The sequence below is a fragment of the Patagioenas fasciata genome, chromosome 2 (genome assembly GCF_037038585.1).
Source record: "Patagioenas fasciata isolate bPatFas1 chromosome 2, bPatFas1.hap1, whole genome shotgun sequence".
In the NCBI taxonomy this organism is placed as follows: Eukaryota; Metazoa; Chordata; class Aves; order Columbiformes; family Columbidae; genus Patagioenas; species Patagioenas fasciata.
This window is the reverse complement of record NC_092521.1, coordinates 115,457,455-115,482,168: the sequence shown is the minus strand read 5'-3', so window position 1 is coordinate 115,482,168 and position 24,714 is coordinate 115,457,455. Positions and strand designations below refer to the sequence as shown.

Below are 24,714 nucleotides of genomic sequence, written 5' to 3'. Positions count from 1 at the left end.
AGGAATTCACATGTAAATATTTTTCATGAGTCCACTTAAAATTGCTTCAGTCTCCACCTGTACTTAGTTTTGGATAAAAAATATGCAGATAGTCCCACCAGACTGAAAAAAAACCATGCAAACTGTTTCCTACAGAAAAGAATACTAAATATATCAACTATCATTATTTTATACAAAATTAGCCTCACCTCATACAGGAAGCACAAGTTGTTTCAACATAAAGAGTAAGAATCGGTGAGAAGAGGAATTATTTATTATTCATTTCTAAGTGACCTCAGATTCACATCATGGAATTTAATTTAGTTTTTAAGAAAGATCAAGACTGCTTACAGAATTCTTTAAGCAATTTTTACAAGATCACCAATTGTGCTTTACAAAATCATCTTGTTTCAGCTATTTAAATGCATCTTAACATATTCCAGGTGCACTGGCATTCTGTATCACTTTATTCATCATCACAAAAAAAGACATATAAATAATACAATACATAGCTGAAAAAGTCTAGAGGAACTCTTATGACTCCTGTGGTTCATAATCTGGCAAAAGTTCTTTGGAATTTAGCTGTACTATTATAACTTAGTAGAACAGCACCAAAATGAGGAACCTTAGTGTTAGTTCAAAAAATACAAATAGTCTGTCGTGTTGTGTTTGTGTAAAGGAAAGAAAGCTCAAGAGGAAAACCCATATGCACCAGTCCGTCAACGCTCAGGAAAAGCCATGCTCACGGAAGGGTCAGTGCAGCATGGAAGTGATCTTTCAGGAGTGGAACTTGTGACATTAGGTGGAGCTTAAAGGAGCAGCTTTGAGGTATATCTAACTGGAACTACAGGTGACCAAAAACAATAGTAAGGAGCAATTGTGAGTCTTCACTTCTATAAAGCACTCTGTGGTGATTTCACTCATCAGGCTTCCTTCTTTTCTTCTACTTCTAACAGCTCATCAAGGAATTCCACAACTTCACCCTAGAAAGGATTAAATTTAACAGAAACAAGTTAACCCTGTACTGCAAAATTGGTGGAGGCATTTTAATCAAAACTTAAACTGTAATAATAGGTGTCTAAATATTTTTAACACCCTTCATACAGAAGCAAGCACAACAAGCCTATAAAATGCAAGTAAATGGCCCATACAGGGGCAGCACAAGTACATGCAGTAACATACAGACATTAAAAGAAGGCAATGTTATACTTCTCAGTAAACCCTCTTGTACTTTTTCAGACATTTAAATAGACAATGAAATCCTCAAACTTCAAAACTAGATGCATAAATGCTTAAAGCATCCGTTAAATTAGGAAATTGTTCAAGTAGCACAAAACATTAAAGAAATTTAGAAAGCTTCAAAATTCAAAGCACAAGTGTTTGGTAGAACCGTAACTTTGACTTGGCATCTGTCTGCTCTAACCATTTACATCCTTACACCCTTCAACACACAGCTCCTTCATTTTCAAAAACAGATCTTGACATGCCATGCTTTGATGAAGCAAAAATGTAAAGAACCAGAGATACTAGAATGTTTTCCATGCTGGAAAGAAATACACTGAGTTTAGATTCAGGATAGAAGATATTATATTCACGAGCCTCACTCTGCTAATACAGGGTACCAACACAACATAACAATCCAACTTTCAAATCCAAATGATGTAGCTATATGTCATATATCATAGTCAAATGTCTTACTGCAGTCACGTTTGAGTATTTTGGAATGATAGAGCCCCACCAGCTGGAATGTTCCTGCTCCGGCAGGGGGACTGGACTAGATGATCTGTCGAGGTCCCTTCCAATCCCTAACATTCTGTGATTCTGTGATTGCCAACCAAGCTACAGTAACTGAGCTAAAACCTGGTGCAATCACTTTCAGCCCAAGGTAACACCTTCAGCAGTGAAAAGCAAGTGGGTAAGAGCAAGAATGCAGCAGCATCTCAGACTACTCAAAACTGCCCACAGCAGCCTCTCTGCTGGCACCCACAGAAATATCAGTATTTTCCGCTTAGCCTTCCATGCACAGTTCAGAAACAACACTGCCTGAGATGGGAGACCTGTGGCAATGCCTGTGCGTATTTTCACTTTTTGATACAACTCAGATGCTGAGCTGTAAGAGAAATGTGAATGCTCAACATTACATTTCCAACCTTTTATTCTAATAACTACAAAGTTCTGTTAAACTGTTTTAAATTAACTGTGGGTTTTTTAAAACATTCCTGTTCTTCCTTTCTTGATATAAACCTATGTTCTAAAAAGGTCTTACAATCTCGTTTAGGTTTTTTTACAAAACAAATAATCACTTTCTGATAGAAAACTATTTTGCTGGAAAACCTGATCAGCTCTTACTCACTCTCATATTTAAAATAGTAAGAATTTACAACTGTTATGTTGAAAGCAAGTCATCATTGCTTGGATCCTCATTCTCCCTCTTCACCCCCCATTCAAGTCCTTGTGAACTGCATTAGGCTTCCGAGTCTGCTCGATGAGACTACAAACAGTATTTTACAATCCTAATTAAATTTTAAGCACATTTTTATCTAGAAAGGTGTTCTTTAGGAAGACAGAACCTTCCAGACACATGCGGTTTGAGACTCAAAATTTTACAGTTTTCTGTTCTGGTGAGGAAAGGGTATTAAAACCTCTGTCAGTGAAAATAGTAAGAGGAATTTTTTGTCTATTTTGAATACAACAATTGCATTATGGATATGGTGATAAAACATATTAACATCACATTTTTCAGAAGTGTGATTAGCAAGGAGAGAAGTAATGAGAACCAAGCAACCAAAAACAAAAGTGGGAGGAAAGGTGGCTGAAATAACTGCTGCTCTTGTTCCCTGCTTCACAGTTCCATCTTAAAAGACTGTCGAGCTTCTGCAACTATGAAGTGGTTTTAGCAAGTCCTGAAGGACGGCAGTTTATTTTGCTTTGAATTTGTTCAAAACATTTAAGTATCTAATTCAATAAAAACACAAGAAAAAATGCCAGCGCTTTCATATTCCTTACTTGTCCTCCTGGTTGCAGGAAGTCTGGCAATTTGAAAACAGGAATTCAACATTTCTGCACGTTTTCCTTTGTTAGAAGTATTTTGATTGCCTAAGGAGCCCAGTTGTGGGAGGAACTCAATACCACTTCAGAGATGCACATGAACAAAACAGGCACTAGGTCCAACAGTCACTATGCCAGCATTTGGAAGATAAAGAAACAGAGGCACAGGGGACTTCAGGTCAGGTTTTATAGCACAGCTCCTAAAACTGTGGGCACAAGCATTTGGTTGCCCCTTGAAGGACTGCAGACAGGCAGGTCCTGTCAGCTCTGAACAGTTACAAGACTGAGAATACAGGTGTCTACTACAGGGGTGTCAGATCTAATTCAGACTGATTCTTTAACACCTCAGGATCATAGTTTAACAAAAGAATAACAGGTATTTAAAAAGGATTTCTCTCCTCAGCCTACCTGCAAAGACAACACAAAGGTGAGAGTCTGAGAGGCAGGGTGAAAGGCATAAACATCTGGCTGGATGACGCAGATAAGGGAGGCACGAGGACTTCAATATTGTACCTTTGGTAACTCAACCACATGGGAATTTAATTCAATTCATATTATTGCCATGCTCATAAGTAAGATAGGGTATTTCAGAAGTCACAGAAGATTCAGGCAGAATTCAGGTTTTTTTTCCTTCTAGTATGTTTTTGAATTCAGAAATACATACGAAGTCCAAGTTGTAAATGGAAAGGATATTTAAAAGCAACAGTATTTGAAATATATTTGACTGAAATCTGAAATCTCCAGTGCCTGAAATAGATCTCTAAAGCAAGATATGACAAAGTTTTTGTTGTCTACTGAGAAATATTAGGGAGTAAGACAGGTTGAAATATGGCAAAAATAGAAAAAAAAGAGTTGCCAAAACAATACATATACATAAAATATGCTGTAATGCAACAGAAAAATTGCCTGGATGTTGGTTACTTTCAAAAAGGCAAAACCTCCAGATTACAGTTGAAGACAAACAAAGCTCGTAGTTAAAATTTTTCTGCCCATGCCTCACAGTCAGAAAGTAAAACATTTGCAAGCTGTCCATACTGTTGTTGGCATCCTAACGAAAAGGTGATAATGCTACTTCAGAAGAGCTGACCACATTGTCACACTAAAAGCTATGACCAGACTGATCTCTGTCCTTACCCCATTAGCACTCACTTGACACCGCATCAGGCATTTTTGCATGACTGAAGTCAGCAAATATTTCACAGGTGTTCACTACAGGGTAAAAGCCTCCTGCCCACTGATATCTAATAACTTTGTGCTGGCCTGTAGACCTGGAGTCTGAAAATGATTCTCTGATACAATTTAAGCATTCAGGGTGACAGAGTTCCTCCCGTTATCTGGTATGCTCTTTGGCTGCTACCTATCTTAATAGGAAGAACATCAAATTTTACATGCAAAGTCAGATGCAAACTCATCATTCTTTCTGCTGCCAGCTATTCAAAGAGACAACAGCCACCCAGCTCTAATGCAGATTACATAAGTGTGCTTCTCAGACACAGTGCTGATGTAAATCAGAGTTGAGCAATATATGGCCCAAAGCGTGATGCAGCTGTCTGGCTGGTAGCTAATAAATCAGTATGTGAAGTCTGACTAAGCCCAGGGAAGAGAACGGTTTGCCACCAGACCAGTACATGCCTGAGAGTTAGGCAGCCAGCAACTGGGAAGTACACATGGGTGGACAGCTTGGTCAGCTGCAGTGAAGCACGTCCTCTTTGGCAGGCTGGCTCTCAGTCCACAGTCAGGTACGTAGTGCAGGTACAACAGCTCTCCTTCACTGGGCTACCAACCTCTTCCCTCTTCCAATCCAGGGACAGTCAGTGGAAAGGATGCATGGGTAAAGATGGGACAGGTATAGCTTGAAATATGGGAGGTATGATATCAAACAGCAGCAGGAGAATGCTCCCAGACTGGTGTGAGTGGTAGGAGGACTCAGAGAAGCTGATCTGATCAACTGGAGCCTCTAATTATCTGTCAGACACACAAATTGAGCACCCTGGGCTTAAATTAACCACCAAACAGAGGCACAAACAGAAAGAACAAGTTTTGTACCACAGTAAGTAATTCAAGGTTTTACAGAGGGTATATGAGTAGGTGGATTATAATAAAAAACTATTTTAAAACAGAGTTCTTGATCAATTCTGAATAAGCTCACTCAGACTAGTGAGATTGGTGCACTATTACAAGTGAAGCTCCAGCATTTGAAAAAATAAGTCCTAAAAAGGAGAAAAATGCAGAACTCCTCAGTTACTACCGCAAGCTGAGTGTCCAAGATTGAGGTACACATTGGGCCAGGGATTGTTGCTGGCCCTTCCTTACGCAATATTAAATGCTGCATTCACACACACAAAACACAACCTTTTAGAAGAAACATCTGTACTTTGGAGACTCCTAGTCAGCTATTAAAATAAACAGAAAAGAGAAAAAGCTACCAATACATGGCTCAGTTATGGCCAACTCAAGACTGATGGTGCAGCATCAACTTTTCTTTCGACAGCAGCATTTAAAAATAGCAGCAAGCAGTAGCAGTCATACTGCTCACTGACAGACCCAGACACTTTGCTGTTGGTTGCAAAGACTAAGCATTGCCTTCTGCGCAGTGAATATTAATCATTCATGGGTCCTTGCCTCCACCTACAATCTGTTATGTCCTTTCTCAGTGTGCACTGGAAAAGTCCTGGGGAAAAATAGCTTTCTTGCAATAACCCATACTTTCCATGCAGATCTGCTGATGGCCTTTTCTGTAGGGATTCCATTTGCACTGCAGTGGGATAGCCTGTTCTTCAGGGAAGTAGCAAAGAATATTAAAATAACAGTGTTCTAGAATGAATTAAGATCTACAGAAAGATATTATTACGGACATGCTTTCGTAAGTGATTATAGTGAATGAATAAGAAACAGCCTTTACCCTAACTCATCCAACAAGTTGAGCCTCAAGAGACAATCCACACAGCAAGAACTGGCTGAATCTTTGTTTCCTTATAATCTGTGACCTAGAAGGAAAATATTTATCCCACAAAATGCCCCCCAGATGTCCTTCCAAGCAAAAATTCATATTTTGCTAAAGTTCAAAGATATAATGACTGGAAATTTGTTCAACAGTGAGAGTAACAGATTTGATTCCCTTATGTCTTCAGTGTAGGTGGCAAGGTTGTGGTAGTGGGAAGGGTTGCTCGGGTGGCCCCACCTTGAGGAGGCCACTAATGAGTAATTGCTAATGTAACTAATGAGTAATTGTCCTGTAACTACCCTCATAACTACTTTGAGCAATAATGGGAGGGGTGACAAAGAGCTGGGTTATGAAAAACATTGTATTTTGTTCAAGGATGAATAGCCATCTTGCAAGAGTGAAGACAAAGGTTTGATGTGGATGACTATGGAAGATACATGGTCTGTGAGCCTGACAGAGCCTGCAAATGCACAATACACAGCCCACCTGCCAGTGATATTTTTGGGGACACACACATTATTTCTGGATAACACTAAGGCATATGTCAACGAGTGGCTTAGCCTGAAAGGTTTATTCAGCTTTTGACCAATGAAAAGTTCCTTGATCTAATCTTCAGTTAAAACACACGAGTTCACTGTAACCACCTCAAAGCCCTCCCAGATCCTCCACGAGCAGTACAGACCAGGCTGGACATTCCTCACATTCTAGCAGGGGGAAAAAAAAATCCCTTCATTCTTGTGCAGAAAACTGTTCCCTTCCCGCATACCATGGGAGATTGCAGTACACTGCAGTTATTACAATAGTATTTTACAGTAATTCAATAAATGTGCTTTCCTCTTAACATTTTTATAATGCCTATAAAACATGAGTCAACCTAGTTTCAGAGGAACTTCAACATTGCTCCCATTACACTGAAAACAGAAGCCTTTTAGTGACTTTGGTTTTGAACCCTATTTATGCTCTCTTGCCTGCTTTATGCACCATGCAGAAGCTTAAGGAAATCTGGTTAGGTAAAAACTCCTCCTGACATCACTACCTGCAACCTGGGGACATCATACCATGGAAGCCCAACCATGCTCACAGCTTCCCATGGCAGGTGCTTTAAATGGGAGGAGGAACACCTTTGACCAAGACACACATCCAATGGCAAAGAAGCAAGAGGGGAATGCAGGAAGCTTCTGGAGAGTCAGCCACATGGGCAGTATCTCTGCTAGGAAACTATGAAAAAAATCTCCTTTTCTTTTTTCCATTAAAGAAACCTATGCTGAACTGGAACCATAACAATGCCAATTAGCTGCCTACTCTCTCTGAAACAGCTGCCACCAGCTCTCCCCAGCATAGTGGTGCTATTCCAGTCGTGTTGGTCTGAGGTCACAAGCAGGGCAGCGTTTACAGGTCTGCATTTACAACTTGCTGTTATGAGTGCGCTTGTATGAATCATATGAACATATGCAAAAAGCGAGCTAATAAAGCTGAAAATATGTTGTTAGCAATTCCTGAACAGAAAAATAGGCTGAATTCAGAGAACTATTTGCTATCAGCAGTCTACTGGGCCCTCATGCTTTGATGCTATTCTGAATCTTGTCTTTCCACTGGTCACACTAGTTCAACACATATTGTCCTTCACATCACACTTAGGAATGGAGCATTTGAGTTTCAGCTACTATATAAATGGACACACACATTATATACAAATAAAAAGAACGGGATGCCAAAAAAGCAGGTCAAAACTGCCAATAGTTTTTCACCTACTGATTAAGTAGTGAAAGAAAAACTGCATTGTGGGATCATCCCAGTCAAATACTTGTGGTTCTTACATAATTTAGAACAGCTAAGTAGCTATCTCTGAATAAAAATTCCTCAAGAACACTGAATTTATGGGCCAGAAGCATGTCTCATATAATTAGCGTAGTGCTGAAGTTATATCTACACTAGCTGGGTATCTGGCTCTTAATGCCATTTCAGTTTGCTATTTAAATCTGCGCAATACTGGGAGTTATATCTATTATAGCCTTTATGCATTACACATCTGAACAGAAATCAAGAAGCTTGACTATCCATGGCCAACTAAGATGACAACACTGTTTAATGTTCTTTTAATGTCACTGTGGAAAAACTGTAAGTATATTTAATAATAATTACTTTTAAGAAAAAGTAATTTGTAGCTAGTTGGCGTTAACATTCTCTGTCACCTCTACTGTGTTTAATGTTTGAACTAGAGTTTTTCATTTCCTTGTGGAAAAAACATGAATAAAGTAACACGAACAGGATGACATTTCTTGTAGTGACATGTGCAAAAATCATTACTGCATATTCCAGCCTCTGCAATTACTGCAATGTATTATTGGAAGAAGCCACATGTTCTCACTTGCTTTGCTAATGGGATTTAAAAAGATACATGGATGATCTGGGATACAGAAGCACTGAGGAGTCTGAATAAAGTGAGATTCTTCACTTGGGAATAATGACATATTCACATAGGAAGAGATCCTTTTGCCCCATCAATCCTTTTGCTTCACTCAAGAAAAAGAGAATTATATTTTTCCCCAATTATTTTATGGGCTTCTACACAGACAGCAAACATGGACCACAGAAACTCACAAAAGGCATTGCCTATGGCCCAAGAAGCACATGGTTTAAATAAACAGAGTGCACTAAAAAGAGAGGTTGCCTCCATCCTTTACAATTTTTAATAAAGCTTTTACTGTGACACCTTATCTGAGTTTTTCATCAGTTTTCAGCATTCCTACAGAATAAACTTTTCTGTCTGTGCCAGGAGAAATATTAAAAAAAAAATTCCACTTACACTACTAGGTCCTGCCCATATAGCAAAAACTGCAAGGTAGTGATTTTACCTTTGTGCTATTCCTGCTCTGTCTGGACTCCCTGGAAGGCTCCTGCAGCCAAAGAGAAGTTCTGGCAGCCAGGGATTTACGAGTTCACTACCAAAAGCCAGAGCCAAGGCAGAGGCATGGGCAGCCTCTGTCTCTCCCAGGTTCTTCAGCCCGAGTAAGGGCAGGTACAGAATCCCTTCAGCTTTTCGCCAGGACAGGAGAATGATAACCTTCTAATACAATGAGAGTATGGGGTAGGGATATTTGTGGCATGACCAGGTCCAGTAATCTTGGATGTTTAACCCAAACATGCAATCCAGTATAATGTCACTTCCTTGACACTTTCCCAAAAGTTTAATTGACATTTCCACTGTACTTTGCTCTTGTAGATTGCAAGGTCATTTATAATTGCACTGGTGAAATGGGCTACAGGAACGAGTGCCAGCAAATGAATGCTTGTTTATTCTGTACACAGTGCTTGAGACTGAAGATTGTTTCCATAATCCCTTCTTGTAACAACATATGGGGGGAAAGCCCTCACAACTGACTGCTTCTCTCCTTGTTTAATTACTCATCCTTGTGTTTTGAGGCAGCAGATGCGGAAAAAGGAAAAAGTTACTAATTAAATCTATGTCTAACACAGAAAACATTACGGGCAAAGCACAAACGAATAAGGGAATATAAAAAAGTGCTCACGCATTTCACGCCCTTATGAGAAGCCATACAGAGTAGTCCTCATCTCAGCTCAATCTTACAACAAGCTTATTAAATTGTCTTTCACAGAGTTTTATCACAATGGAAAGTCTTCCTAAAGTCTGGTAACCTTGCAATGGAATTTTACATATAGAGTTGTTTTCAGGTCACTAGCATACTGAAGGCAGCACAGACATGTTATTACTTCTCCATTATAAAATATTATCTCTCCCTGTGTGCTGGATATCATAAAAATTGCAAAGGTGATTTCATTTCTTTAACGTAAACCATCTTTCTCTTTTCTAACTAAAATAGACCTCAGCAGTGCTCATTGCAAGAACCTTGCCACATGCCATAATGTAGCTCTTTGCCAATGCCAGCAATGAACTATTCCATCATTCGGAGATTTTTTAAACCTTTAAATGAAAGGTTCTGAAAACAAAGCAAAAGAAAAGGCAATCAAAAGCCTCCACAATTTATACTTCAATTTCAGTTGTGGGAAACAAAGAAATGCCCTTCCAACAATTTAACTACTTTTCTTGCACAAAAAATCCACTTTACATATTTCTAGTCTAATAGTAGTCATTATATGTTATTTGGCCATGAATTCCAACCATTTAAGAAGCAAAACTGGATGACCAAAATGTTACTGTGCAGAGAAAAAAACCAGATAATGAGACTTCCTTTTGACAAAAATTACAATTTAGGTGGTTATTTCTGGACAAAATTATAAGGATATTTAAATCTAATTTAAACAACATTTGAGAGAAAAAACGCAGAAAAAAAAATGGTTTAAATATATATACTACTCCTCTGCCCCCTGGTGTTATAGCTTGCAAACTGGATTTTCTTTTTTTTGTGGGTTGAGTGCATTATATCTACCCTTTAATATTGACCTATATTTTTTTAAATGGTACATGATGTTCTTTGGGTTTGTTTCTTACATTCCACTTACAAAAGAAAAAAGTTATGATAAATTGGTCACGGTTACGAGAATATTTTTCCATATTAGTTAAATGTTGGAATTCAATCTGTGTATCATCTTCACTTTAATGTGATTGCTGTTTTTTTTCGACCACAATTTCCTCTCTAGAAAACTCACCTCATCATCATCCATCAGATGTTCCTTTGCAAATTCATACATTTCCAACTGGAGTGTGGTTATGTTGTGGTATCGAACTGCCTCCTATCAAAAAGAAAAATTTCTGTGTTACTTCAGGGTAACATACATGTCATCACATGTCATGTGAAACTACTCCACTGAAGTCTGAAGTGAGACCAAAAGTTAGTAGAAGGCAGATGCCAGGGAGGGCTATAATGTTTGGGAAAGGAAACAGCAGAACAGCAAGCAGCATATCCAATGTTTTCCGTGGATCTTTCTAAGCACAGGCTCCATCGCTGTGAGAATAACAAAGCACTCTCCTCTTTCTCATGTTTCAAAGCACTGGCGAGACTGAGAATAAGGAATGAGACTGCCAGAGCTGAGCAGCAGCCTGTGCCTGCATTCCAGCGGGCTTTGGACATGAGAAAGCCTCCCTCTTGCTGGCGTATGGCAGCAGGCAGTTCTGGGAAAAAGAGACACTAAGCTCTTTTGCATGATAATGACTCACCACCCCAGCTTGAGTCTGGGATGGGGAAATTCTGCAGGGTCACCCACCTGTCCCTCCTCACTTCCCTGGCTGTTTGCCTGGACAGCACTGTTTAGTGCAGTCACCTACTCTCACATTTGTGAATACCAACAGCAACCTACTTTGATTATCCCATTTAACTCTTCTTAGAGAGAAAATCAGGAGACCTTCTCTTTCATAGAAACATCTAAAGCTTAGTGCCAGAGCCAAATCCTGCTGTCACCCTGTCCCACCTCGTGAAAATAAACCAGAGGCACTATGGTTTTCATGGCAAGTGATTAGGACAGCAAGCAACTTCTGTTCATAGTTACATGGATCAAAGTACAAGAAAATACAGCTGTGTGCATTTAATGTTTTATATACAAAATTTGAATTATCTATAGTCCCCAGCTCCTGAGAAGTTATCAATGAAACATTCAGAGTTAATGTGTAGGGACCTTGTTTCCATCCTCCCTGCACACATATGTCAAATCTGTCTGTGGTTTGCAGTTTTATATTATTCCTACCTCTCACTCCCACCACCAAACATTGTCCCCAGTATGGCTACAAAGCACAGTTCTGTTCCCAAAAGTGACCAACAAGCGGTCCCTTTCCCCTGTGAGCGAAGACTCACTGTTGCTGCCTTAAAGAATCAAATGCATTTTCACTCTTCTCTGTCTCTCTGACTACTTGTACAGCACATACCATTGATACCTAAGGAGTCATTCGGGTGTCACAAAGCAGTTAATTCAGTTGCATGACACAAATCCTGGTAACAAGGAATTACAAAAAATCCAAGTTGATTGTCAGAGTCCAGGCTACAGGAGTCCAGAAACACAGCAAAGGTGTTTTTATATGTAAAACTTCCTTGGACATGGAAATTTAAGAACAGCACAGAAATTCATTTTTAGAGTTAGTTTTCAAAGCCAGATTACAATCATTGCTGGATGGACTGATGTTTACTGTTGGTTCTCTGCAGCAAGTATTCTGAGATAAATAGATGCAATATGGTCCTGAGCCTTTTTCTGTCCTCATCCACTCAACTATGTTCCAAATGGACTAAGTGGAAAGTGAGTTCATTTGGGGTTATCATATCCAGACACATTCCAATGCCCACAGAACCTGAAGTAACAAGCAGGTGGGCAACTACATGTTGGCAAATAATAACAGCCCAAATGTCATTAGAGCGATCTTTTCGTCAGTGGCCAGCTGCTTTATTTATGGAGGTTGATAAAGATAAAAATATGCCTAAGTGGCAGACAAGTACCAGCAAGAATTTATTTGTCATCATATCATATCATATCATATCCATTTGTAGTATATTTCAACAGCAAGGGAAGAACTATAATGACATCCACTGTCACATTACATAGTACATCTCTGCATACAACTTTCTATATGGTTTTCATAAAACGGTATGTGTTTAACGCCAGAACCAATAGATAAGCGCCATTTTCCCAACCTCCGACCCACTGAGTTTCAGGGAAATATCTGAATGTGTCTAGAAGACATATAAAGTCATTCACCTACCGATCTGGGCTGAAAATCCTCTTCTTTAAGCCCCCATTTGTCTTTATGATACTGATAATAGACCATGTTCTGTTTCATTACTTCATCTTTCTGGTCAAACAGAAGGTAACTAGCAGCACAAGAAGCTGCATTCTTCATGTCATTCACTAATAAGTAAACATACAAATAAAATCAAGATACGATGAACAAATTCCTAGCATTATCTAAGCTCTGAAAATCTCAGATGGAAACAGGACCCATTTCCTACCTCCCCACTGGCTGCGCAGAAAAAAAAAAAAAAAAGGCTTCTCAAAAAGGATAAGCTGGTTTTGTGTTCTCAAATAGGTAAGACCATGATTCTAAAACGGGGACTTACCACTGATTGTTTTCTATGAAAATCCTAACGAAACGTCCTCCCAGCTATCTCAGCATTAGTGAGGTATCAGCCCATAGCTTGGTGATCCCCATTGGGGTATTTATTAAAAAACAAGAACAAAAAATTTTTAAAACCCCACTTCTTTGCACTAGAACTTCCAAAGAGAAAAGAGCCAATGTGTAAAACATGTAGTCAAACAACAGAAGCAAAAGTCACTCATGGCTTGGTGCTACACGGCTGGATGTGCCTTCCCTCTGATGTTGGAGCCTGCGGGAACAGATATAAGGGCCACATGTGTTCTGTAAAGGGCAAGTAGTTCCTCAAGAAACCACAACATTCGTGGAATGATTTACCTATCAAATGTGTAATCACTGAGCACCAGAACACAACCATTTCTCTTAAGTGGTTCTAACAGAATTATAAGAATCCACTAGGAAGAAGCCAATGGTATGAAATACTCCGTAGGGTTTGTCTGTGGAAGCAAATCTGAATAGGAAATTGAAAATTTAGTATTTATTCACTAGAATATGGGGTGTTCTGTTAAATGTGTTGCCTTGAAGTCAGTCTTTCGTCTCTTTAACTGAATGAGTTAGAAGTGTAAGAAAAATCTTCTTATTAGAGCTATACATTCAGCTCCCTAGCAACCATGTGGGCCTGACAGCTTGACCACCATGGCTTTTTGGCACAAAACGTGGTTTTTTTGTACACAGGTGAATGAAATGCGTCTGTGTCATTGCATGAGTTCCAATGTATAGCAAGTGGCTGACACTGTTTACCCTAACATGTTATGAGTTGCTTCAAATAGGCAGAAGAATTGGTGTGTCATTTCAACACATCAAATACATAGGATGAACATTTATCTTGTACATGAATATTTCCCATTTATATGAAACTCTGAAAAGCATCAGCAACTGGTGCTGGCAGTAGGTGTCATATAAAGCATGAAGGACAGTGATGGATCAGATCACACTTACTCTGAAACCACCCTGTTTTTCCAACACGTGGTGAAGATCAGTCACTACCATGCATAACTTAAAACAGAGGTGCCTACCTTAGGCAAAATCTAGGCCTTCTGGGACTGCTATTCAGCGATTTATTTTGTCATAGACAATCTGATGAACACAGGCTCTATATATAACGTTTCTCTCCCTTGCCTGTTAACTACAGTTACATAGGGAGAAAAGAGACATCAGGCAGCCTAGACTTTGCCAAGGAGAAGGTTTAAACTGCAGATTCTGGAGACGACTATTTACATTCTAAAGCATTAGAACTAGAGGGAAAAGATGATGAATGCAACCTGTCCCACATCATCCCAATGTTATTTAAGCACATTAAATCACTACTTACATTTATAATAAGCAAACTGCAAGTAATGGTACATGGTGGCCACAAATTTCTCAACAATGAAGCCTCCTATAATGGGGGTCAGATGATTCTCGCACTGCACTTTGCATGCAAGGACTTCAATATAATGATCTAGAAGGAAGAAAACAACACCACAAGATATGGATAGAGCACAGTGAATGGTTGTAACCCCTCCTATTAGCCATCCATTAAAACTGGGCCTTATAATGCTCTCCTGGGCCCTATGCCTCTGGATCTTGCTGTTGGGAAGTGCTGAGCAGCTACAGCTCCATCTGAAGTACATACCAAGCATTTGTACTCAGCCCTTCTGAAAAATCAGCCCAGTCTGGACATGGTATGTGTCAAAGCTAACTCCAGAGAACTAAGCAGTTATCTTCGACTGACACCTACAGGCAGTCTATGGTGGTACGTTTTATATAGAGAGTTGCAGAGTATTGCATTATTTCCTAACTGTGAACACTGCTAATTTATTTAATTTTGACAGCTTGGTAATTTCATTAAATTATTGCATGAATAAGGTCCACGTGCTGCTGAGTACAACTGTGTCACAGAGAAATACAGCAGGTGATTGCAAAATAAACCTCTCGAGATGGTCGCATTTTGTGCCTGCAGTTTGGATGTTCTAAAAGAGGAAACAGACACAAACACTCTGCTCACTACAGAACAACTTTCAGCCAGGAGTGTTGAAGTTCACAAGTTCACCCAGTCTACAAAAGCTTGCTCCAATAGGACAGGACTACAGGTCATCTTCAAGAAAATACATTCCAATAAAACCTTTGCCAAAGTGTTTTCAGGATATATAACATTACATAACAACATTGAATAGAAGCATTCCAAAGCCTTAGTTTCCCTGTTAGCCACATTTGCAGGTGAAAGCAAGTTATCTAAGCTTGTGCAGCAAGTCTCTGACCAAGCTAAAAGAAGAGCAATGGCTCCCTGCCCTGTTCTCATCTCCTGTGATTCCTACCATGAAGAGCTCTGAAGCTAACTAAACATGATTGGCCAAATGAAATTACCAGACCCATCTTCTACAAGAGCAGTGGAGTATCCAGATACAGGAGTGTTCAATTCCAGCCAGCACTTAAAGCCATAGAGGCAAGTTCCTCAATGAAGTGATCCCATGAAATGAGGACAGCTGGCTTCAAAATGCCTAGTGCATTCATCAAGTACTTCTAGTTAATGTTTTTGCTACATCTGCTTTCTGCAGTAAAAACCTCAGCGTGCAAGTTCCCCTCACCAACACATCTGATGCCTTTTGGACAAAAAGTCAGGCTGGTTTTCCTTCTGGCAGCTTAGAAATGCTGAGGCAGTCTCCATGTTTCCAAGTTTGTGGAGAAAACATGCAGGCATTGTCCACATAAATATTGCCAACAATGCTGAGCCCAGAGCACTAGAGAAACTACTTGTTTCTTTTGCTACCAAACAGCAGAAGAACTGTCTGTGCACCATTTTGACAGCTCAAAAAAGTGGTGTCTCTTTTTCTTAGCAAAACAATGGATTTAGTTTTAAGATATAGACTAAAAAAAAAAAAGAAATAAAATCTGCTAGCAAAACTCTGCTGTAGGAAAGGTGAAAAATAAGCAAGAGAAATTTGCTAGGTGGATGCAGCAGTTAGTTACACTTCTCTTTTATTCTGACAGACACTTAAATTTCCATTGTAATGTAAGAACTCGCTGTTCTGGTTTTCTGACCGCCCTCATTTCCACTACCGAGAAGAAGAAAACAGTAAAACAGAATTCAAGGTAATTTCCGTGAATCTAAGAAATTCCAACTGGGCCAAACTGAGCAGGGGCACCACATACATTTCACACTGCAAATTGAGGAATGGGACTTTGGTAGCCAGTCCTAAGGATTAAATGAAATTCACTTTTGGGACATCTTTCCCTACTGTTTCCTAACCACTCACCTGCAATGGAGAGATAGAAGTCTTTAAAATCTTTAATCTCTCGGGAGCCTTCACAGGCTGCTATACAATCATCGTACGCTTTGAAGAAATCAGGAAGAGCCAGTTCCATGTCCGAGATGGACGTTCTCCAATTCTCACCGTTGTATGCTCGCACAGCCCTGACAAACAGATTCTGAAAAATTGGCAGGAATCAAAACCAACAGTAACTGCTCTGCAGAAAGCTGTGTGTAAATTCAAATCCAGTAAATGATGTCTCTGCATTTCTGGATGACTACGTGAGCTGTTTCCCACTTAATATGAGGACAACAAATACAGATGGCTAACGGATTTTACCAGATATTTCCTTGAACATAGAGTACATAATTCAATTTCAGATCAACAGAAAAGCCTGCTGGCCAAAGGGAACAAAGTGAGTCTAAAGCACAGGCTTTGATAAGCCCCAGGGGTGAGAATTACTGTATGCAACAAGACACAACAGAGATGATGGAGGAAAACAGAAAGGGTAGAACGAGAGGAGGAGCAGAGGACATGTAAGCAAATGAGATCCTTGAGTCTCACCCAATCAGAGGAGTAAAAGAAGGGTTCCAAAAGACCAGACTCCGAATAAAAAGCATACCTCGTAAGGTTTTGTCTCCAAGTCTTTAATATGCTCCTCAGCATCAGGTATGCTCTTATAGTAGGCCATATTTCTCTGCATCATTTCATCATCTGGATGCTTCAGAAGAAATGTGTGAGCTGCCGCAATAGCTTTGGGAAGGTTATTAGCCTAAACAGGGATGGGAAGAAGAGGAAAGGGGGAAAAAAGTTAATTGGGAAAAAAAAAAAAAATAATCAAAGTTTCCCAGTTTCTGTCAACAAACTTTTCTGCAGCCTATATATCCCTAAACTTACATCTACTGAAACCACAGTCTGAGCAGATACAACCATACACTAGAACTGATACAAATCTTTTGTGTTTTACTACCAGCTGCATCACTAGGAACATGTTTCTTTCAATGTTAAAATCTATTATTGTTGCAGATAGCATAGATGATGATTTTAAGTTTAAGAGAAGACTTTTTTTTCCCTTCCTCCCACCCTGTTCATAAAGCTGACAGGGCAGAAGCATATACTGTTGCTCCTGTGTGGGATTAATCTCACAACATTACTGAGGCCAACCTGTGGTTTCTGAGCAGGAGCCCTCACTGCCCATGTTTACACGGTGTTTGTGTCACTTCTTGGCCTAGCAGCACACAAGACAACATTATAATAACGCATCTGCCTGATGGTGTTACAAAGTTTGAGCCAAAAGCAGGGACTTGCTCCGTGACTGTGTCCTAGTGAAGTATGTGATTTCCTCTACCCATTTTTAAACTAACTTTAAACTCTGTTAGAGATCTTTGTGAAGTATATACTCCTCATTTACAACTGCATGTGCCAAATACATATGTACTTCTCTGTGCATTTATATTTTTTGTTTTCTAGATGAACATATTTTTATAAACTATATAGTCTGTATACACATATTTAGGAAGAAAGAGAGAGAGAGAGAAAAAAGGAGGGAGGGAAGGAGGGAAGGAGGGAAGGAGGGAAGGAGGGAAGGAGGGAAGGAGGGAAGGAGGGAAGGAGGGAAGGAGGGAAGGAGGGAAGGAGGGAAGGAGGGAAGGAGGGAAGGAAGAGAGAGAGAGAGAAAGAAAGAAGTCCTTGCTATTTGTGAAGTGTTAAAACATTTTCCTTTGTAAGCCAAGATTCAGATCAACCTGTTCAGCATATTGATGTGTAGGTAATATAGAGTTCCACCTCACATCTGAAATAGCTTATGGAAGTGTATGTGTAAAACTATAAGCAAGAATCACAAGCATGTATGCACATGCACTCTGCTGTTTGCATCCATAAAAGGTACCTTTTCATTTCGGAATGAAACTTGAGAGACAACGATATTGAAGAAAGACTTCAATCCTAACATGAGCTCTTGCTGCTGTGCTGCTATAAGTGCCCCAGCACTGGAACTCCGCCAGCTGCCCTTCCTGGCTATCCCAAAACTATGTGCTTCCAGTCAGCGCAGGCGGTGCTAAACGCAAAGGGAAATGTCAGCGGCACTTTCGTCAAATGCTTGGTTTCTTTTGTGCTTTATGCTTTAACCCTGTTTGTTCATAGACTGATAGCTCTCTCATTTTTGCTTAGTCCATAACTCATTCTTGGTTTCAACTTTCACCAATAAAAAAAAGTTTTGTAAAAACACATCCTGAAGTAAACTCAGTGGCTATGAGAAGGCTCCCTCCAGAGGAGCAAGCAGCAGCACAGAAATATCCACTCCCAGGATCTAAGACGTGGCAAAATTTCCCTGTTGAACCCACCTGAACAAACACAGTCACACTAAAAAAAATAACATAAAGCTTTTCTCTCCGCCTTCTTCCTATATTATACATGCTGTTGGGAGGGTGTGGGATGTGCCATTCCTTTATTCAGAAAATCATCAGCCAGGAAAAAGTCCTTTGTACACAGCAGTCTGGAGCACTTTGTAGCTCTAGAGGGGCCATTCAGACCTCCCCAAGTGAGTGAGAAGAGCTCAGACCTGGACTACAATCTAATAAGAAAGACAATATGAACTGACAGTAAATGCAAACCCACTCACCTGCACTGCACAAACCCGCTGGAAATGTGACTGAAAAACAGTTGAAAGGGAGAGGGAGGGATTTCTCTCATTTCTCTCACATTGCTATTTGTCAGTTACTTTATCAGAAACGGGAAGTAGGGCTGATTTCTGCTGTGATACATACATTGCAAACTTTGTATATACCACAGGGAGGGAAGGAATAGTTAAAGACAAGACATGGAAACAAGTAATTGCAATATCTGAAGGCACTGCATGAGGGACAGACCTTGACTGAGAGAAAAGAAGATGAAGATGAGAAGGAGGGAGAAAATTTCAGCTAAATCCTGGGCAGAAGGATGACAAGAAGCAAGAAGAATGGGATGAAATCTGTTAAAAGAGGTGTGTGTCCCCAGTATTGGCTGAACCCAGAGCAAAAAGTAAGTAGCATTCCAGGGCTAGCATGAGCATCACACTTCAGCAGCCAATTTTCACTTGATTCCTTCCAGTGGCTGTAACCAAACTGGGGTTTTGCAGGCATTGGGGCTGACTGTGAGTTGCTGGCTGAGGGCTGCTGCACTTGAACTGGAGCAGAAGGGAGCAAGAGAGGAAGACAGACACACCAAGGGAGAGGAAACAGCAAGGAGCGCTTGCATGAGCAGAGCAGGACATGAAGGGTCTGGAAAAGGTTTCAGAGAAAGAGGAAAGTAAGATGGGCAAAAAGACGAGAGGGGCAGGGGTAGAAACAGCACAACCACAGGCCAAGGAGGCAGCAGGCAGTGGCTGGGGGTGTGGGAAGAACTGAAGAGGTTGATTGAGGGGACATACTGGATGAGTTGTGGAACAACTGGTGAAGAGTGAACTGATTGGTAGTAGGTGGGAAGTGGATGAAGTGCAGGGTAAGCAGTGCTGGAAGGGGTAGGGACTGGGGGACCTGACCATGGAGGGGGAGTAAGAGAAGGTGGGGAGGATGCCAGCTGGGGACTAAAGTGGTGTGGAGGAGGCAATGGGGAAGAAGGCCACAGTCCACAGTAACCTGCTCTGACGGCCTGGTGAGAGGTCAACATGACAGGAGACTTTTTCAGCTTTGAGTGCATGAGGCAGCCGTGTCCATCAAGGCTGTGCAGGGACATGTCACACTGTCCCCCCTCCACCCTGACAGTGACAGGCACACCTGACTTTGCTTGGCTTGGCTGGAGGGTGACACAGTCCTAGGCAAGACTTTGGGGAGCCAAGGCTGGAGGGGGAGCAGAGGCACAGCAGAGAGATGGGACGGGAGGGAAGAGGGATGAAGGGCCGGGCCTCACCTTGAAGTAGGCAAACTGCAGGTACTTGTAGGGCTCGCGGCGCTGGAAGTCCTCGAGCAGGTCGCGGCCGGGCTGCGCCTGGCGGAAGGCGGGCAGCCCCTGCTTGCAGCGCCGCAGGCACTGGGCCCGCCGCAGCACTCCGGCCAGGAGCCGCAGCTCGGCCAGCTCTCCCCCGGCCGGGGGCTGCCCGGCGGCGACGGAGGGCTGCCCGGCGGCGCTACAGTTGCGGTGGCAGAAGGCCTCGCTGTCGCGCAGCAGGCGGTACAGCCGCATGCTGACCTCCAGATAGTTGACGCTCTCAGGCCAATTCTCGGTGCTGTACTGGTCCAGGCCGTAGCGGTAAGCGGACTCGAGCGGCATCAGCTCGTCCCGCGGGAAGCTGCGGAAGCTGTAGCGCTCGTACTGCGCCTCCGCCGCCGCCAGCAGCGCCACCAGCGCCAGCCACATGGCTGCGCCTTCGGCCGCCGCCCGGCCACCACGTCGACCCCACGGGGAGACGGGAGCGGCGGGGCCAGGAACGGGAGAGGGCCCGAGACAGGGGCCGGGCCGGAGCCGAGGGAGGGGCGGGGCGGGGGCGGGGAAAGCCAGTCCGGCCCCGCCGCGGGGAGGGTGTGCGTGGTCGAGGGGGAAGGTGGGTGGTGGGGAAAGCGGGGCCGGGCCGGGCCGGGCAGGGGCCGGGGCAAGGGGCCGAGGGCGGTGCTGGGCGCTGTGCTGCAGCGGGCCCGTGTGCAGTTACAGCAGCCTGACGGTGCCTTCTCGGGGCAGCTGAGCAGGGACGGCCCTGGTTACTGCTGGGATGAGAGATCGCCCGGAGACACTCGTTTGCCTCTGCCCCTTTCCGCTTGGGGCTCTTGCCCCTTCCCTCTTGCCGTGGCTATTGTCGTCCTCTTAAAGCCTCCTCGAACACCCTGTGGAAATCGGCCGTGTGGGTGGCAATGGGTGTGGGGACATCTTTCACCTCCTTTTCGTCCTGCTGACAACATCGCGGTTTGCAGCCTCAGTGCGTCTGGTGCTGGCCTGTCTGCTAGGAGAGGCATCTTTCACCTCCTTGGGCTGGGATGCGCAGAGGTGTGAGAGGGCTTTTCTGTCCTGCCAAAGTGGAGGGTCTCCAGTGTGGGTCCTGGGTTTCCAGTGGTGTCCTGTGGTCTCCAACAGTCTTCTGTTTTCAGTGGCGTTGTTCAGTCTCCGATGATTTCCAACAGTGTCCTATGGTCTCCAGTGATGGCCTGTAGCCTCAAGCGGGCCCTGGCAGTGTTCTGTGGTCTCCAGTGGCTCCAAGGGACTCCTCCTGGTGCTCTGGAGCTGCCGACCAGAAGATGGTAGTGCCTCTACTTGCTTCTTCCCCAGGCCCCAGGGCAGAGGAGATGCCCCGGCAAGAGGGCCGGGGGTGCGGGCTGGGAAGCCGGGTTCAACCTGTGCCTCAACAGTGGCTGATCGTCCCGCCCAGCCTGCCCGAGGTCGGTGAAATGCCACCCCTGGCTGGTGGTGGCTGCGGGGGTGGCACTGCTTGGTGGGAGCTGCTGTTTGGAGGGTCTCTCAGAGCCCCCTGGCCGTCCTGCAGTGCCAGTATCCCAGTATCAGTAAGGCATCAGCAGACAGCTTGGTGATCCCTACTGGGGATCAAAAACAAAAAATCTCACTTCTTTGTGCTAGAACTTCCAAAGAGAAAAGAGTCAATGTGCAAAATGTGTAGTGAAACAACGGAAGCAAAAGTCACTCGTGGCTTGGTGCTACATGGCTGGATGTGCCTGCCATCTGATGTTGGAGCCTGCAGCAGCAGCTGTAAGGGCCACATGTGTTATTCACAGGGCAAATAGATCCTCAAGAAAACACAACATTTGTGGAATAATTTACCTATCAAATGCATAATCACTGAGCACCAGAACACAACAATTTCTGTTAGTTGAAATAACTTGTTTCTTTTGCTACCAAACAGCGGAAGAACTGTCTGTGCACCATTTTGTCAGCAATCAAAAAAGTGGTGTCCCTTTTTCTTCGCAAAACAATGGATTGAATTTTAAGCTACAGACTAAAGAAAAAGAAATCTGATCTGCTAGCAACTCTGCTGTAGGGAAGATGAACATTAAGCAGCAGAAACTTGTCATATTTGTGAGAAAGGAAATGCATATCACCAGACAAAGATAAACCAGAAAGCAGATTTGGAAGGCAGGCTGACCACTGAGCCTCAAAGGCAGCCAAACATATCTTGAAATGATGGTCAGAGACTTGTCTGGATAACTATTGCTAGCTGGGTGGAGTAGTTATTATTACTTACAATTCTCTTCTGACAGACGCTTAGATTTCCATTATAATGGAAGAACTTGCTGTTCTGATTTCCTGACAGCCCTCATTTCCACTTCAAAAAAGAAGAAAAGAGAATTCAAGCATTTTACTGTGAATCTAAGAAATTCCAGCTGGCCCAAACTGAGCAGGGGCACCACATACATTTCACACTGCAAACTGAGGAATGGGACTTTGGTAGCCGATCCTATGGATATGGAAATGCACTTTCGGGAAGTTTTTCCCTGCTGTTTTTTAACCACTCACCTGCAATGGAGAGATAGAAGTCTTTAAAATCTTTGATCTCTTGGGAGCCTTCACAGGCTGCTATACAATCATCGTACGCTTTGAAGAAATCAGGAAGAGCCAGTTCCATGTCCGAGATGGACGTTCTCCAATTCTCACCGTTGTATGCTCGCACAGCCCTGACAAACAGATTCTGAAAAATTGGCAGGAATCAAAACCAACAGTAACTGCTCTGCAGAAAGCTGTGTGTAAATTCAAATCCAATAAATGACATTTCTGGATGACTATGTGAGCCATTTCCTAGTTGATATGAGGACAACAATTACAGATGGCTAATGGATTTTACCAGATATTTCCTGGATGATAGATTCCGCAGTTTCAGTTCAGATCCACAGAAAAGGCTGCTGGCCAAAGGGAACACAGTGAGTCTAAAGCACAGGCTTTGATAAAACACCAGAGGTAACATAGGTAACATAGGACTCATCTCAAGTTTGTTTCCACAACTCTCCCCAAGTACAGGATGTTTCACAAAGATGGACCCAATTGGAGCTCACACTGTGTTTGAAATTGAGACCATCTTTTTGAAACACCCTGTAGTGTTGCTTGAAACTTCATACAAAGCGTTTGAGTTTTCAGTCCATGTCCTGTTACTTTTCCACAGCTGTTACTCTTTCTGTTCAAGAGAAGCGGATTTGGTTATTCTTCATGTGGTGTTTCCCCCGGTGTGATTAAGGCTTTTTAAACTCGTTTTCCAATATTTTTGTATGATTCCAACAAACCATTGTAAATTTAAATCCTTCTGCCACAGAACCAGGGAGGGAAACACACATCCCCTGGTCCCTCTGGTTCCAAATATGCGCAAGCCGTTGTATCAAGTCCCAAGCTACATTCCATAGAGTCTGGCAAAAACAGTCCTAGTCCTATACCACGTATGAACATAAATTTCTTCCACACCATTTTTCCCTTGTAAAATAAAGGAAAACTAATATCCAAAACATCCCACGATAGATTAAAACAACAAACTGTACATCAATATAAATAAATAAATAAATAAATACATGTATAAATAACACTGATAGTCAACAGAAAACGAAGGGACAATCCATTGGGTGCTGATCTAGTGCTCTTTCCTGTGATTGTCAGTAGCTTTTGTGTATTTATATTCATTGGTGTCTTTAAAATGAGGGGTACAGTGCCAAGTGTGGGTAGTTCTATGAGAACAGGTTGTCCGGTGTAGTGGAGCGGGCCCATGAGTCCTTGTTCTCCTTCTTCCCTGGCAGAATAGCGTGGGCTTGGGGGACAGAAAGCAGTTAAGTTGGGGACAATCACTGGCCGCACATCGACTGTTAACACGGAAAACTGCATCCCATAATTGTGACACCCATCCAGGCTCATGAGGTTTAAGCAATTTTTCAGGAGCCTGTTTGTCTGCTTTATGATCACATTAGTTTGGGGATAGTAGGGAGTATGGAAAACCCATTGAATCCCTTAATTTCTGGCCCAGTCTTGAACCACCCCAGCAACAAAGTGGCTTCCATTATCCAGCTGGGTTGATTGGGGTTTAAAAGGGGCCAAGGGGGAAAGTAATCAACAAGTCCTGCTTCTTATTTTCCAGGAGACTTCTTAAATGGGCCCACTGGACATCCCCTGGCTTACTTACTGTGGACAGCATGTCCAGTTTCCTCTCTGAAGATCAATGAAGTCATCTTCCCTTTGTTTCCCAAGCTCCAACAACCTCTTCCACAGCTCCAGTAGGCATACAGTCTATGAGATCCCTTTTTGATTCCCTTCACCCACAGTAGGTTTCTCTTGGCCCCTGAGGCTCATGGAGCAGAAGATGGCCCCTCATGATTTTCAGCCCACCTCACCACGGTCTTTTGTTCAGCATTAGGGCCGGTCGACCCCATCCGCCTCCCACAGCCACCCAGTTCTTGCGCCTCTTCCCCACCGGGGTCGATGCTGTCGCATCTCCAGCCCATCCCCCATCTTTGGGGGCTAAAACATCAGGCAGATGATCTTCCAGCTGTACGGCATGAAGCTGCAGGGAA

General features: G+C 42.5%; 1 protein-coding gene across 1 annotated transcript; it reads right to left on the bottom strand.

Annotated features, from left to right (window-relative positions):
- Window positions 1–235: 235 nt before the first annotated feature.
- CRTAP (cartilage associated protein) lies at window positions 236–20,694 on the bottom strand. The gene is made up of 7 exons (XM_065832740.2): window positions 20,141–20,694; window positions 16,878–17,027; window positions 16,262–16,433; window positions 14,338–14,466; window positions 12,636–12,781; window positions 10,601–10,684; window positions 236–962 (listed from the first exon to the last, which is right to left on the bottom strand). The coding sequence occupies exons 1-7, from the start codon at window positions 20,585–20,587 to the stop codon at window positions 903–905; spliced, it is 1,188 nt and encodes a 395-aa protein (XP_065688812.1). The 5' UTR covers window positions 20,588–20,694; the 3' UTR covers window positions 236–902.
- Between the last annotated feature and the right edge of the window lie 4,020 nt (window positions 20,695–24,714).

Bases quoted from the DNA above. Each gene is read 5' to 3' on its own strand.
- CRTAP (XM_065832740.2), bottom strand. From the start codon at position 20,587: ATGTGGCTGGCGCTGGTGGCGCTGCTGGCGGCGGCGGAGGCGCAGTAC. The intron at 12,782-14,337 runs GTAAGTAGTGAT...TTTACTTATTAG, and splicing joins GCAGTTTGCTTATTATAAAT to TGAATGACATGAAGAATGCA. The intron at 963-10,600 runs GTGAGTTTTCTA...AATCCTTTCTAG, and splicing joins ATCTGATGGATGATGATGAG to GGTGAAGTTGTGGAATTCCT.